Genomic DNA, 15,337 nt, shown 5'->3' with positions numbered 1-15,337 from the left:
TTGGGGTACCATTTGGCGCACCATCTAAGTACAAGCAGGACGTCGCTTATCTCTATTAAAAGATATGACATTACAGTTGGATTATGGGTAAGGGTGGCTGCCTTGAACAAGAGCAGTAGAAATTGCTAGACTGAGCCACCTAGGAGGTTACTGCAGAAATGACTAAGGGGGTGAAAGGCCAATTAGGGTGAGATTTGAAGCTTTTACATACTGACTCCATTAAGGCCTTAGATATTCTTGTGAGTGCAGCATTATTTATTCACTGCTGTCCTGTATCTGTAGTCTGAACAAGAAGTGGACTTGGCCAAATGATGGACTGATGGAGAGTGTCGGAGGCAGTGCACATGCTCAGTGTGCCCTAGGCTCCTGTTAGCAAGCTGATCTTAGGGGTCTGATATTATTGATTTTGTGAAGGCTCATTTATTGACCTCATGTGACTTCTTTGTGTTTGGTAGGTCATCTTGTAACGGACCTAGTGTGAAAATGTGATTGGCTGTTGGATATTGCTTTGCCAGGGTAGTTGTTTTTTTCTTTTTTTCAATGTTTGGACTGGGGAGCAGAGAATGACTACAGGGAGAGTGTTTGGAGTCCCCAGGAGCCCAAGTCAGGTGCCCCATGCGGGAACCGCAACTGCAGGGACGTTGGTTGCTTAGATACCGATTGTGCTGTGAATGGAGACTCTTAGGATGCGAAAGTCCCTAACAGGGGTGGTTCACCTTTACGGTTACTTTTAGTATGATGTAGAATGGCCAATTCCAAGCAACTTTTCAATTGGTATTCATTATTTATTTATTGTTTCATAGTTGTTTTCCTTTTGACTCTTTGCAGCTTTCAAATGGGCGTCGCTGACCCCTTCTAAAAAGCAAATGCTCTGTAAGGCTACAAATGTATTGTTATTGCTACTTTTTATTACTCCTCTTTCTATTCAGGCCCTCTACTATTCATATTGCAGTTTCTTATTGAAACAATTGCATGGTTGCTAGGGTCATTTGGACCCTAGCAACCAGATTGCTGAAATTGCAAACTGGAGAGCTGCTGAATAAAAAGCAAAATAACTCAAAAACAAAAATGAAACCCAATTGCAAATTGTCTCAGAAGATCCCTTTCTACATCACACTTAAAGTTAACTCAAAGGTGAACAACCCCTTTAAGGTAGTGATAGACACAGATGGATCTTTAGATTTCTTTTCTGGTAGCGTTGAGTTTAAAACATCAAGCTCTTGTTAAACTACAACTCCCAGTGTGCCCCAACACATGTGCCCCAACACATGTGCCCCTCTCTTTTGCCACACCCTTTAGGCTTCCAGCCGAAAAGGCACCTGAGCAGTTCCAGTGCTGACCTTTATGGGAGGAGCTTAGGCACTTATTGAAGTTCTCCTTTAACTATAGGTGTAAAGATCATGCCTCTTTTAACTCTTTTGTCCCTTTTCTATCGGTGAATGGCAATGGGTGGCTCGCTGCTAACCTTGGTCTCTCTGTCCCTCTATCTAGAAAGCAGATCAGGAGAGGCGCAGAGAAAAATTTCCCTACTAGATGACATTTCATCGCAATGTCCGATCGTTTGGGGCAGATAACCAAGGGAAAGGATGGGAAAAGCAAGTATTCATCTCTCAACCTATTTGACAAGTATAAAGGGAAGTCAATAGAAGCAGTCCGAACTACAGGTAAGTTGGGGGTTTCCTCGTCATGTCTAATTCCTATAACTGGGCTTAGTGTGTTAATCATTATTCAAAACTTTCTCTTTGGCTTATACTCACTGGGCATTTTAGCATGTTTTGTGAAGGTTCTTATAAACCGGTTTATTATTCTGATTAGAGCAATAATTGGTCTGTATCATCCTGTATTGTAAGCACTCGGCAGAATATCAGGTTGGCTACTCGGACCGCGCGCTGTTGAACTTGACCCAGGGTTAAGCTGTTAAATAGGAAGTGGGTTTTCCCTTTCTGCTTTATTAAACAGGAAGCTGCCAAGGAAACAAGCTGCTCACTGTCTTACATGGGCAAAGTATTGTTTGCATTTGCACACGCTTGTTAAGTCACAGTGGCTGCTGTGTATACAGGAGCTATGTTCTGCTAGTCGTCGTAGTACCCTCTCTTTATACAGGAGATGCACCCTGCTGTTGTTTGTTGTAGATCTATATTTGTCTGTTGTAGATCTATATTTGTCCTGCTTTGCCCTGCTCTTTGTTATAGACTAAAATTTGTCTATACAGGAGCTGTGCCCTGCTCTTTGTTGTAGATCGATATTTGTCCATACAGGAACTGTGCTCTGCTCCTTGTTGTAAATCGAGATTTGTCTATACAGGACCTTTGCCCTGCTCATTGTTGTAAATCGAAGTTTGTCTATACAGGAGCTCTGCCCCGCTCTTTGTTGTAGATTGATATTTGTCCATACAGGAGCTGTGCCCTGCTCCTTGTTTTAAATCGAAATTTGTCTATACAGGACCTTAGCCCTGCTCCTTGTTGTAAATCAAAATTTGTCTATACAGAAGCTGTGCCCTGCTCTTTGTTGTAGATTTATATCTGTCTATACAGGAGCTGTGCCCTTCTCTTTGTTGCAGATCAATATCTGTTTATAGAGAAGCTGCACCCTGCTCCTGGTTGTAGATTGATATCTGTCTATACAGGACTTGTACCCTGCCCTTGGTCTAGATCCCTCTCTGATTATACAGGAGCAGTGCCCCAGCTTGTTGCTGTAGTACCCCTTCTGTTTTTACAAGAGCTGTGCCCTCCATATTGTGTTAGGGCCCTTTTTGTTCAGGAGCTGTACCCTGCACCTTGTTGACAATTTCTCCGTATGTACAGGAGCTATACTCTGCTAGTTATTGTAGTACTCTTTATACAGTAGCTGTGCCCTAATCTGCTCCCATCTTCTTGCATTTAACCTTTTGAAGGCCAATGAATAGTTCACATTGTGAGTGTTTGACTCCACGTTCTGAATGGTAACACTGCAAACTTAATTTTGGGCAATGACAGCATTGGTCTGCGGCTGAGTGATTTTCCTGGTAGGTTGGCACAGGCCTCCTCCCCATGTCCCACCTATTCTTGGGACTGGCACCTGTACTCTCAAATCTAAATACTATGGCTTACACTTCCAGCCATGTTGTGGGTAGGGTTGCCACCTGACGGGTATTTTACCGGCCTGGCCGGTAAAAATGATTGATCCCAATGTTATTAATAGGGAAAAAAGATAAATCTATAGGAAGGCTGGTATTTTTTTCCAGAAAAGGTGGCAACCCTAGTTGTGGGCCAAAGGTCTGTACTTCATTTCCAGGCTTCTACAAATGCACCAGTAAATCCAGTAAAAGAAAAAAAGATGATCCCAATGCCCGTGTGCACTGTATCCCATAAAGTATTTAAAAGCACTTTAATAAAGCAGCTTTGCCTTGTCCACAGCACTAGGGTACGTTTCAGTTCAGCTACTCCAGCAGCAGGAAAGTGCTCCAGGGAACAAGGAATTTGACTTGTTCTCTATTTTGATTCACCCCAGGGGCTCGGGACAAGGTTGCTCTCTTTACCGACCCCCCCCCCCCGTAGCAATGAGGAATGCATATAAAACCCCGGCAACTTATCCTTTAATTACTCTGCTTTCTTCCTGCATTATGCGAAAGTGACATAACTATTTCAGGCTACAGCCATTGGTCGCCTGTGGTTTCTCAGGGAGGTGGGTGGCTGGAGTTGCTGCTCTCAAAATATTTCTGCTACTGGAAAACAAGAAGTAATTGGAGACCGACCCCCCACCTGCCAGCTGTCTACCCCCTTGAGACTGCAGCCGTTGAAAAGCCACAAGGAATGTGACCGAAGAATGCAGCCAGAAACTGCGATGTCACTCTACTCTTCAGAGGGGAATTCACTAGAGTGGAGTTGTCTGTTTCAACAGTGCTAAGGCTGGTGGCACAGAGGAGATTAGTCGTCAATCGATGAATCTTCGCTGCTGCGGGTGGCTTATCTCCCAGAAATGCCTTGCCACCGGCAAGAATGTGAATTGCCAGGGGGGTGGCAAAAGCGTCTATTGGGTTTTCCGAAGTAGCCTCACAAGGAAACTTTCCAAGCGATTTTGGAAAACGAAGCAATGCAAATGCCATTCCACCAACAATTCACATTCTTGCCGATGGAAAGGCATTTCAAGGGGATTAGTCACCCACCGAAGCGACAATGTAATGCTTGGGGACTAATCTCCCCTTGTGCCACCTGCCTAATGGAAATAAATATCTGGCTGTCATAGGTAATTAGTGGGGGTAAACAATTCCTAAAGTCCTTCAGTGGCTCAGGTTTCAAGTGACTCCCTCTAGCCTGGCCGATATAATTTACTGCCGTATTGTGGCCATAGGAGTTTTTGAAATCCTGAAATACCTGGCTTTCACTGAGCACCGAACGGAATCTTCGGGTGGAGGCAGCACACAAGCGTCCGGTCCAGATGGGGAAAAACAGGCAGGTTCACAGACCTGCGGCCGTAAAGATGGCGCCGCAGCCACCGCACAACACGAGGAGTCACCAGCTGGGTTACAGACTGACCCCAGCAAAGCGGCAGCCAAGAAACTAGAGAGGTTTGTTTGCCTTCATCCCCAGAGCACACACAGGGTATATCTTCCCTATCTGACACACCATCTGGTGGGAGGGAAGCTCCCTCTCCCCCAACTAACATAGCTAAGCCTTGAAACATTGCAGACCCCACGCTACAAGATGTCCTGCAAATTATCACTAATAACCACACTAAGTTGGTTACAAAAGTAGGTGAAATACACACAGACTTTGCTATACTTAAACACGACATGTAAAAACTGAGGGAAAGAACCAGTGAAGCAGAAAGAGGATAGGAGACTTTGAGGATTTAACCTCTCCCATGCCAGGCCTCATGGACTCTAGACAATTTACTGACCTGGAAGCCAAAGGGGATAATTTAGAAAACCCGCCTCCATAGGAACAATATCCACATTCTTGGGATGCCTGCACGGTCAGAGGGCAACAACACAGAAGCATTTGTGGAAAACTGTCCCTATCCAAATTTGGTGAACGCACCTTTTCTTTTAAGGTAGAAATGGCCCATACAGTCCCATGCTGCCTTCCTCCCATGGGTGAACCACCGGGGCCACTGATTGCTAGGCTGTTAAATTATAATCACAGAGACACGGCCCTGAATGTATCCAGACTGGCAGGAGAATTACTACATGATAATCACAGAATCTCACTATATCCAGACTATTCTACAACCGTAATGAAAAAAGGGCACAATTTGCTGAAGCGAAACGGCTATTAACTCCCTTTGCAATGCTCTTCTCATTCAGGATAACGGATAAGGGCAAAACGCATTTTTCAGTACTCCAGAGGAAACAATCTCATGGATAGAAGGGCTTCCCAGAACACCACCGCCTTACCCTCGGCACCACCTGCATGCCTAAACATTTACTTCCTAACCCAGTAATGGACCTGGAGATGTCCGTCGAACATGAACTTTTTGTATCGGCTAATACAGTTGACCCCTTAGTGATGCTGGGACTCTCCGCCAAATCCAAGACTCTAGCCTCAAGCACCATCCACAGTTGGACAGGCAGAGTCTCTATAGGTTATGGTAACTGGTGGAAACCCATGCAAATTATTGTTGGGGACTGTATGAGCAGAGACTATACAAAGCAGTTGTGGAAAAGTTTTGTTTTATTGACAATGAGTAGATATGACACTATAAGATATGGTTTGACACTGAAGCACAATTTTACTAAACCCAATGTCTAGTGTCAAGGTAATGTTGTGGAATGTACGAGGGTTGGATTCGGCCATTAAATGCAGCCTAGTCTTCAATTTTATCAGGAAAGAAAAGCCACAAATTGTTATACTGCTTTGACTCACCTAGAGGAGAAAAAAAACCCTGACTCTAAAAAAACCATGGATTAGCAACTCCAACCACTCCACCTACTCCACATACTCTAGGGAAGTGTCTTTATTAATATTTAGATCCTGCCCCTTTAGCATAACCTCACTTGTTGTATAACCTCACTTGATATGGCAGATTTGGGATTTTACACGGCCTCTTGTGTGGTCGACAAAATACTTTAACAGGGCTATATGCTTTGCTCCCCCCTTTTTTTTTTTAATTGAATTTCCAAACATGTACAACATTTCCTGGATGCTTCATACATCCAGTTGACAGGTTATATCTTGTTATTGACTCCTATGAAGTTTATTTTGTGGATTGTATTCCTTGCAAAATCTAGTATTTGCATACAAAGGAAATTATGTGGGTTTGTGAAGGGGAATGTTTCCTTTAGTTCTGTTAGAGAGCAATTCCAGGTGTCTTGAGAAGATTTTGTACATTTTATAGCTCTTTTTCTTACCAGATGTGTAAAAGTGAGTTTGATATCCCTATGGGGAATCTCTTATTACCTAGCCATGTTAAGTATGGTGAGTGGTGTAGGGGACGGTGATGTGATCTTTTAGTGATTGAGGGATGGTTGTAGGTGGTGAATGGAGGATGCAGTTAAGAGTGACATCTCCTAAGTGATATTGATCTAGGTCAGTGGTTGTAAACCAGTTTTTATTTACTAACCAATCCCCTGCATATCTAAATAGTGCTGCATCATTATATTCTTTAATGTTTGGCAAATTCATTCCTCCTAGAGTTTTTGGTTGTTATTTGTACATGCTGATTCCGGGGAGTTTATTTTGCCAGATGAAAGTACATAATATTTTGTGTATTCATTTTATATCTGTAAAGCCAGCTTTTTGTCCGAATATGTGTATTTTTGACAATATAGTTGGGATTTCTTATTGCTTCGGCCCCCTTTTGATGGTGAACTCTTGAGGGTACTCATGGAAAAGGCTATCGCGCTCCTATTGGAACCCCTGCTATTAATGGGCGAATTTAATGTTGCGCGAAATCCAGACATCAACAGACTAAGGGCTACCAGGACCACTTACTCTAACTTCTATACATGGGTATCTACATACGGCCTGATAGACCTGTGGCAAGCCCTGGAAACCCCAGTGCCAAACAGTATACCTGTTAATCCCCTGGCCATAACTGTCTCTCTAGAATTGATCTAGCATTAGGAAAGGCTGACATAGCCAAGCTGGTAACGGCAGCGGAGATTCTTACTAGAGGCATATCTGACCACTCTCCCATAACCATTACCTTTCAGGTGGCCACAGACCCAAGGGATAAACTATGGAGACTTGGCCCTTACTGGGTCAACCACTAAAGCTGGCCATAGATGTTGAGACTTTTAAAAGATCCGATCCTCATTGGGAGACCACGATTTTCTTGTACGATCGTACGGATTGACCATCAACTAAAAGACCAATTTGCCAGGAAAACAAAGGGGAGCTGCCTGCTTGGCCCTGCAAACACGATAGATTGCACTGGGACCGACAAAGATTTTTTGACCTGGCCGATCAATTTCCTGACAGATGTCAGACGAAAAATCGTAAGATGTACGATCGTTCGAATTGCACTAACCGCAAAATAATTTCGAAGGATTGGTCAGACTTCCCTGAAAAAGGTCGTTCGGCAAGAAGAATCGTTGCATCTGTGGGGAGCTTTAGAGTTGAAAGAGCCAATCCAAAATAGCATTATCTCCTACGTTGCAGCTAACCAACACTCTGCCCCCCAGAGATAGTCTGGGATGCCCTAAAGGCCCATATTAGGGGAGAATATATTAGCAATATCAAAGCTATAAAAACCGCAGTCAGATATGAAATAAACTTGCTCACTCAAAGAACACGAGTTGGAGGACATGTATGTAGTGGCTCCCTCTATGACAACTCAGCAAGCCTGGCTCAATGCACAAAACGCATTAACCCTGGCCCAAGCTGAATTGACAAAGAAACACATCCTGTATCAACATGCCAATATATTTGAGCATTGGGGACAAAAATGGTAAACTACTATCATATCTGTCAAAATGTTATACTGCCCCCTCTAGTATATCCGTGGTATAAGTGTCCCCCACTGTCTGCACATCTGACCCAAAAGAAATTAATGATGCCTTCCGAGCCTTCTATACAGATCTATATAGCTCAACAATACAGGTGGGACAATCAGAAACACATGAGTACTTGTTTAACACAGACATCCCGGGTATACTAGAAGACCAAGACTCCCAACCATTAGCTGCTGATATAACGGCTGAGGAAGTGATAGATGAAAGCTAGTCATTCCCAGCAAGCAAAACCCCAGGTTTAGATGGGATACCCATGAATTGTACGAAACAGAATGGACGGAAAATTTTCATTGGGTGTCTTTGAAGGGACCCAAACATCGGCCATTGTTAGTGCTGAATCGTCAGGTATTGTTTCTACCTGTATATCCAACGATTCAGCTCTACATGTGTGTATTGAAACCAACAATCTTTCTTGGAAAGATCTTTTCCAAGAAAGATTGTAAATGGTACGTCTATGGCCACCTTAAGTCCATCCTTTTTGCTACTGACCCCAAGGCCCCAGATGACCCTACACACCTACATGGTCTCACCTGGACAGAGTCCTTTAAAGGAACAGTAACACCAAAAAATTAGTGTTTTAAACTAATGAAAATATCATGTAGTGTTGCCCTGCACGGGTACAACTGGTGTGTTTGATTCAGAAACTCTGCTATAGTTTATATAAAATAGGGATGCACCGAATCCACTTTTTTTGGATTCGGCCAAACCCCCGAATCCTTTGTGAAAGATTCGGCCGAACACTGAACCAAATCCGAACCCTAATTTGCATATGTAAATTAGGGGTGGAAAACATTTTTTTTCTTCCTTGTTTTGTGAAAAAACACTTGATTTCCCTCCCTGACCCTAATTTACATATGCAAATTAGGATTTGGGTTCGGCCGGGCAGAAGGATTCGGCCGAATCCTGGATTAGGTGCATCCATAATATAAACAAGCTGCTGTAATGGCAGAAATTGAAAAAAGGCTATATGGCACAGGTTAAATAGTGGATAACGGATAACACCATTATGTTCTTATATAACGACACAGGACCCAGTGCAGTCCGCATATTCTGATTATTAATCAGTCTTGCTGTTTTGGCTTCTGGCAGATATTTTTTTATAATTAGACGATCCCTAAGCAGCCCAAACCACACTGAGCATGTGAATAGTCTTGGTCTTGCAAAGTTACAAGATGACCACCTGTGGCCAACTTTGAAGGCATAAATCATTTTTTATTTGACTTGTGCTGCATTTCATGTTTGTTTAGTATACAAAATACAGCATTTCTAGCATTATTCTATTTTAGACTTTACTTCCCCTTTAAAGATAAATACATGCTACCCAATCAAACGCTGCTTAGATATCTCCAGGTGAGAGACGCAATGAATTCCCAGTTCCCCGCTGGACCAGTAGACTGGAAGTGTATGTACATACTTGAGAACTCCAGAAACCTCTATCCCTATTCTACAGTCACTTAAAGGGATCCTGTCATCGGAAAACATGTTTTTTTTCCAAATCACATCAGTTAATAGTGCTACAACAGCAGAATTCTGCACTGAAATCCATTTCTCAAAATAGCAAACAGATTTTTTTTATATTCAATTTTGAAATCTGACATGGGGCTAGACATTTTGTCAATTTCCCAGCTGCCCCTGGTCGTTACTTGTGCCTGCACTTTAGGAGAGAAATGCTTTCTGGCAGGCTGCTGTTTCTCCTTCTCAATGTAACTGAATGTGTCTCAGTGGGACATGGGTTTTTACTATTGAGTGTTGTTCTTAGATCTACCAGGCAGCTGTTTTCTTGTGTTAAGCTGGCCATAGATGTTGAGATTTTTAAAAGATCAGATCCTGATCGTGAGACCACGAACGATCGTACAATCGTACGAATTTACCATCAACTAAAAAGACCAATTTGCCAGGAAAACAAAGGGGAGCTGCCTGCTTGGCCCTGCAAACATAGATAGATTGCACTGGAACCGACAAAGATTTTTTGACCTGGCCGATCAATTTCCTGACAGATGTCGGCCGAAAAATCGTAAGATGTACGATCGTTCGAATCCAACTAACTGCACAATAATTTCGATGGATTGGTTGGGCTTCCCTAAAATCGGTCGTTCGGGAAGAAGAATCGTCGCGTCTATGGGGAGCTTTAGACTGCTGTTTTGATGGAATGGTCTGCAGCAGGGCCAAAGTAACCCGATTGAAATACTTATAAAGGACCTGATTCAGAGCTACGAAGGGAAACCAGCGCTCATCCAGCACGAGGTGTAGACAGACAAAGGGGCAAGAAATTGATTCTCATATAGTGTAGTATTTTTTCATAGATATAGTCCACCCTTTGTGAAATTGAAATATTTCTAAAAAGGTGCCTTCTCCAGACTATACTATTTACCGTGCTTAAACTTCAAACAATACGGTGAATCTGATGTGAGGATACTCACGAACGTTTAAACGAAGTTTGGGCGTTTAGAAAGATAATTAGACGGTCATCCCCTCAATTCTCTCCAGCCTCTGTGGCTTAAAAACAATGCGCTGACATAGTGTAAAATCGTCACTTTTTTAATCCCAAAAATAACATTAAAATCACACTCACATGTTACTGTTAAAATTTTCGCATTAAAACAAAAGTCACCAGTTCGCCATCTGTTGGAGTCACTTCGGCAGCCGGTATAGATGTTTTGGCCGGTGTCTCGACCGCCTCGTGTATCCAAGTGCGCTCGTGGATGACGTCACTGCCCGACGCGTTTCGTCTACTGACTTCCTCAAGGGCTTCAAAACTGTCAGTGCGCATGTCGCCTTATGAAGAGACAGCGGATCCGGTTACGTATGCCTCCCTTCCGCTTCTCTGTCTTATTTGTTTACATGTTGCTATAGCAACATCTTCCAAGCGAAAAATCTCCTTTATGTTACCGCAACCTAACGAACCATTTTAGTCGCAGGGGAGACATCCTTATTGTCCTTACTAATGGATAAATCTATCCCCATATTATACAGCCTCTTCACTTTTTACCATAAAAACATTCCAACAGTTCCCACATACAGCATAAACAGCATAATTGTAATCTAGGACATTTAAAACATTTCAAATAAACAGCAAAATTGTATTTCTAGGGCAAATAGGTCGTTGCATACAAGTATACATTTCTCACTCCCATTAAATTATAGAAAAGCTCTCAGATTAATGTCTACATTAAGTCCTTTAGGCGTAAAGGTTTCTAGGCTGTAGATCCAGCGGCTTTCGCACTGTAGGGTGGTTTTTACCAAATCCCCCCCCTCTCCATCTCTTTTTCACTTCTTCCACCCCCAATATTGTAAACTAGCAGGATTCATTCCGTGGGAATCTTTAAAATGTTTAGAGACGCTATGTTTCTCATTCCCTTTTTTTATGTTGTTAACGTGTTCTCTAATTCTATCTCTCAACTTCCTATTAGTTTTTCCCACGTATTGTAATCCGCATGAGCATTGTAGACAATAGATCACATTTTTTGTTGTACATCTAATATTCTGTTTTATCTCAAATTCCCTTTTATTTACTTCTGAAATGAATTTTTTCTTTTTCTTCCCATATCTACAGGCCGTACATAGAGAGCATGGGTAAAAGCCGGCCCATGTATGTTCCTTGTGTGTTTGCTCTTTTGTGGTACAGTGGTTATTAGTTAGAATTTGTTTCAAATTGTTCGCTCTTTTAAATACCACTTTGGGTTTGTCTGGAATAATTCCCCGCAATTCTATATCGCATTGTAGTACTCCCCAATGTCTTTTAATAATTTTTCCTATACTCTTGGCCAATGGGTTGTATGTAGTCTCTTGGCTCTTTATATCCCCTTTCTCGAAATGTATTACTCATCTGATCTAGTTGTTCCTCTAACACTTTATTTTCACTGCAGTTCTTTTTTATCCTACACATTTGACTAAAGGGGATGCTTTTTACCCATTGTGGGTGATGATTGCTATATGGTAGTACGTAATTATTCGCATCTACTTCCTTAAAGAAGGTTTTAAAGTGTAGTTGTGTATCTTTGGAGTAAATCTCTAGATCTAGAAAATTTATTTTCTCATAACTATAGGTGAGGGATAGGTCTATGTTCAAATCGTTTTGGTTTAGGGAGGCCACATACTCGCATAGTGAACTTACCGACCCTCTCCAGACAAGCACTATGTCATCTATGTAGCGACGCCATAGGACAAGACTCGCTCCCAGTTCTAGGTATGGGAGAATATGACATTCTTCCCAATACCCCATGTGCAAATTTGCATAACTGGGCGCGAACCTCGTACCCATGGCTGTCCCACATGTCTGTAGCTCTGAGAGCTTTTCTATAATTTAATGGGAGTGAGAAATGTATACTTGTATGCAACGACCTATTTGCCCTAGAAATACAATTTTGCTGTTTATTTGAAATGTTTTAAATGTCCTAGATTACAATTATGCTGTTTATGCTGTATGTGGGAACTGTTGGAATGTTTTTATGGTAAAAAGTGAAGAGGCTGTATAATATGGGGATAGATTTATCCATTAGTAAGGACAATAAGGATGTCTCCCCTGCGACTAAAATGGTTCGTTAGGTTGCGGTAACATAAAGGAGATTTTTCGCTTGGAAGATGTTGCTATAGCAACATGTAAACAAATAAGACAGAGAAGCGGAAGGGAGGAATACGTAACCGGATCCGCTGTCTCTTCATAAGGCGACATGCGCACTGACAGTTTTGAAGCCCTTGAGGAAGTCAGTAGACGAAACGCGTCTGGCAGTGACGTCATCCACGAGCGCACTGGGATACACGAGGCGGTCGAGACGCCGGCCAAAACATCTATACCGGCTGCCGAAGTGACTCCAACAGATGGCGAACTGGTGACTTTTGTTTTAATGCGAAAATTTTAACAGTAACATGTGAGTGTGATTTTAATGTTATTTTTGGGATTAAAAAAGTGACGATGTCAGCGCATTGTTTTTAAGCCACAGAGGCTGGAGAGAATTGAGGGGATGACCGTCTAATTATCTTTCTAAACGCCCAAACTTCGTTTAAACGTTCGTGAGTATCCTCACATCAGATTCACCGTATTGTTTGAAGTTTAAGCACGGTAAATAGTAGTCTGGAGAAGGCACCTTTTTAGAAATATTTCAATTTCACAAAGGGTGGACTATATCTATGAAAAAATACTACACTATATGAGAATCAATTTCTTGCCCCTTTGTCTGTCTACACCTCGTGCTGGATGAGCGCTGGTTTCCCTTCGTAGCTCTGAATTGGATTCTTGTACAAGTCTGAGGGAGAACAGACATCTTTGGAAACCGGCAGAGGGAGCGAACCACCAAGACCTTTGATATCCTTTACTGTGTTACTTATAAAGGACCTGCCTGACCCCACAAAGACTCCATAGAATGCACCCTTCTCTAGCACAGGTGCCCCACTGCAGTTGCAGACTACTGGTCTGGACCTGCCCTGTAATAAACACCTTCTTGCAGCAGACGCTGCTGCATTTTCAATCAAAAACAGACCTAATAGTACCCATGGACCCTATCCTAATTCTCCTGAACAGAGTAGAGGAAATATCAGTCAGGAGAGTCCAGTGCACCCTATTATTTTTTTCTCCTTATGTATGCAAAAAAAGGCCATAGCCCTACACAGGGAAGGCTAAGTCTGGATCAACAGTCCTATGCTGGCTAGATCTTATCTGGAAAGCTAAACCTATACAAATTGACATATATGAGAAGAAACTGTCTTGATGAATTTTATAAGTATGGGCTACTTGGTTAGACCTGATAGACACTTAAGAGAGACCCCACCGAAGGGAGCAAAGCCCCCTACCCAGATCTCCTCAAATCCGCAGCCTGGTAACCAACTCCCATTCCCAAGATGTCACCCCTGTGACGCCCCTTTACGCCACTAGTGATATACACAGCTGGCATCCCCTGGAAGCACTGTATGTAACTTCACATACAGTGCTACATGTACTACCATACTACTGTAATAATACTTGCTCTCTCTGTACATTTTAATAAACAGAATTGAAAAAAAAATGAGGATACATTTTTACCAATGAGGCTTTATTTCTTTGGATGTCATTAATGCAGTTCTTCTATTCCTCCTTGCAGTTATACCTAGACATGGCTTGCAAAGTCTTGGGAAAGTTGCCGCAGCCCGGCGCATGCCCCCTCCTGCAAACTTGCCAAGCTTGAAATCTGAAAACAAAGGAAACGACCCCAACGTTATTATAGTGCCCAAGGACGGAACGGGATGGGCAAACAAACAAGAACAGCAAGACCAAAAGAGGTGAGCACAATATATCTCTCTCTCTCTCGCCCTCTCTCTCTCGCCCTCTCCCTCTCGCCCTCTCTCCCTCTCGCCCTCTCTCCTGTAGACAAATGCAAGGATTGACAGCACTCCGAGGAAATACAGCAAGTCAATAGTTCAAACAAAAGTGGAGATTTATTGGTGGTCCAATGTTTCGGCTACACACAGGGGCCTTCGTCAGGGAAAAAGCCTGACGAAGGCCCCTGTGCGGAGCTGAAAGCTGTAGTACTGTAGAACCCCCATTTTAGTTTTTCAGGGGACCTGGAAAAAATTATGTAAAATCCGGGAAATGCGTTGGTTACTTTTTCGTCCGTTTAACTTTGAAATACAAAATTTATTTTGTTAATAACAAAGGTTAAACATTGCAGTGTTAATGTTACACTATGGGGGGCATGTGCAAGGCCTCTCTGTCAGTCACATACACAACCTAAACCAATAAGTGATTGGTGAAAGACAGGATAAGGAGCAGACTAATTGGAATTCACCATTTAAAGGCAACCATGGCAAAATATACATCTGGTTAGTATTGTAAATCTCCTTATTTCACAATCAACATTCATAATGGGAAAAAAAGAAAGTTTTTGGGTACATCAGGGCAAAATTTTGATCAGGGAAATGCATATATATATATCTCATAACTCCATCTATCAATATAGGCCATTTATCTTCCTGGTGCCAGGACCTCTTACTAAACAGTTGTGCAGTAGTCAAAAGTACCTATATGCTATATGCCTTCTGCCTGGTCTCACTTATTCTTTCAATTCAGTTCCAGTGTGACAGCTCCTCCGCAGCAGGAGTCGCTGCCGCAGCCGGGTTTGCAGAAATCTGTCTCCAATTTGCAGAAACCGACCCCATCGATCAATCAGGAGGTGAGATACTCTGTGTTACTGCTACTTACCGTATATACTCGCGTATAAGCCGAGTTTTTCAGCACCCAAAATGTGCTGAAAAACTCAACCTCGGCTTATACGCGGGTCATACCGTAATACGCTCCTTCCGCGGCCCCAGCAGGGGGCATTTTGGGAGCGATAGCTGGCAGGGAAGGACGCGCCGCCCGGAGCTCCTGGACCTGCTCCGGGCGGCGATCGTGACAGTCAGTCACAGACAGTCCTGCTGGGGCCGCGGAAGGAG

At 42.8% G+C, this 15,337-nt stretch overlaps 1 protein-coding gene across 7 annotated transcripts in view; it reads left to right on the top strand.

Moving 5' to 3' along the window:
- The window catches only part of prrc2b.S (proline-rich coiled-coil 2B S homeolog), a 67,630-nt gene that overhangs the window by 9,373 nt on the left and 42,920 nt on the right, over positions 1-15,337 (top strand). For all 7 annotated transcript variants that reach the window (XM_041575297.1, XM_041575302.1, XM_041575300.1 and 4 more), the window contains exons 2-4: positions 1,492-1,664; positions 14,008-14,185; positions 14,973-15,075. In XM_041575297.1, coding sequence (XP_041431231.1) covers positions 1,550-1,664; positions 14,008-14,185; positions 14,973-15,075 — 396 coding nt within the window. In that variant the 5' untranslated portion in view covers positions 1,492-1,549. The remainder of the gene's footprint in view (positions 1-1,491; positions 1,665-14,007; positions 14,186-14,972; positions 15,076-15,337) is intronic.

This window comes from Xenopus laevis, chromosome 8S, assembly GCF_017654675.1.
Source record: "Xenopus laevis strain J_2021 chromosome 8S, Xenopus_laevis_v10.1, whole genome shotgun sequence".
Taxonomy (NCBI): Eukaryota; Metazoa; Chordata; class Amphibia; order Anura; family Pipidae; genus Xenopus; species Xenopus laevis.
This window is presented reverse-complemented; position numbering and strand designations above follow the sequence as displayed.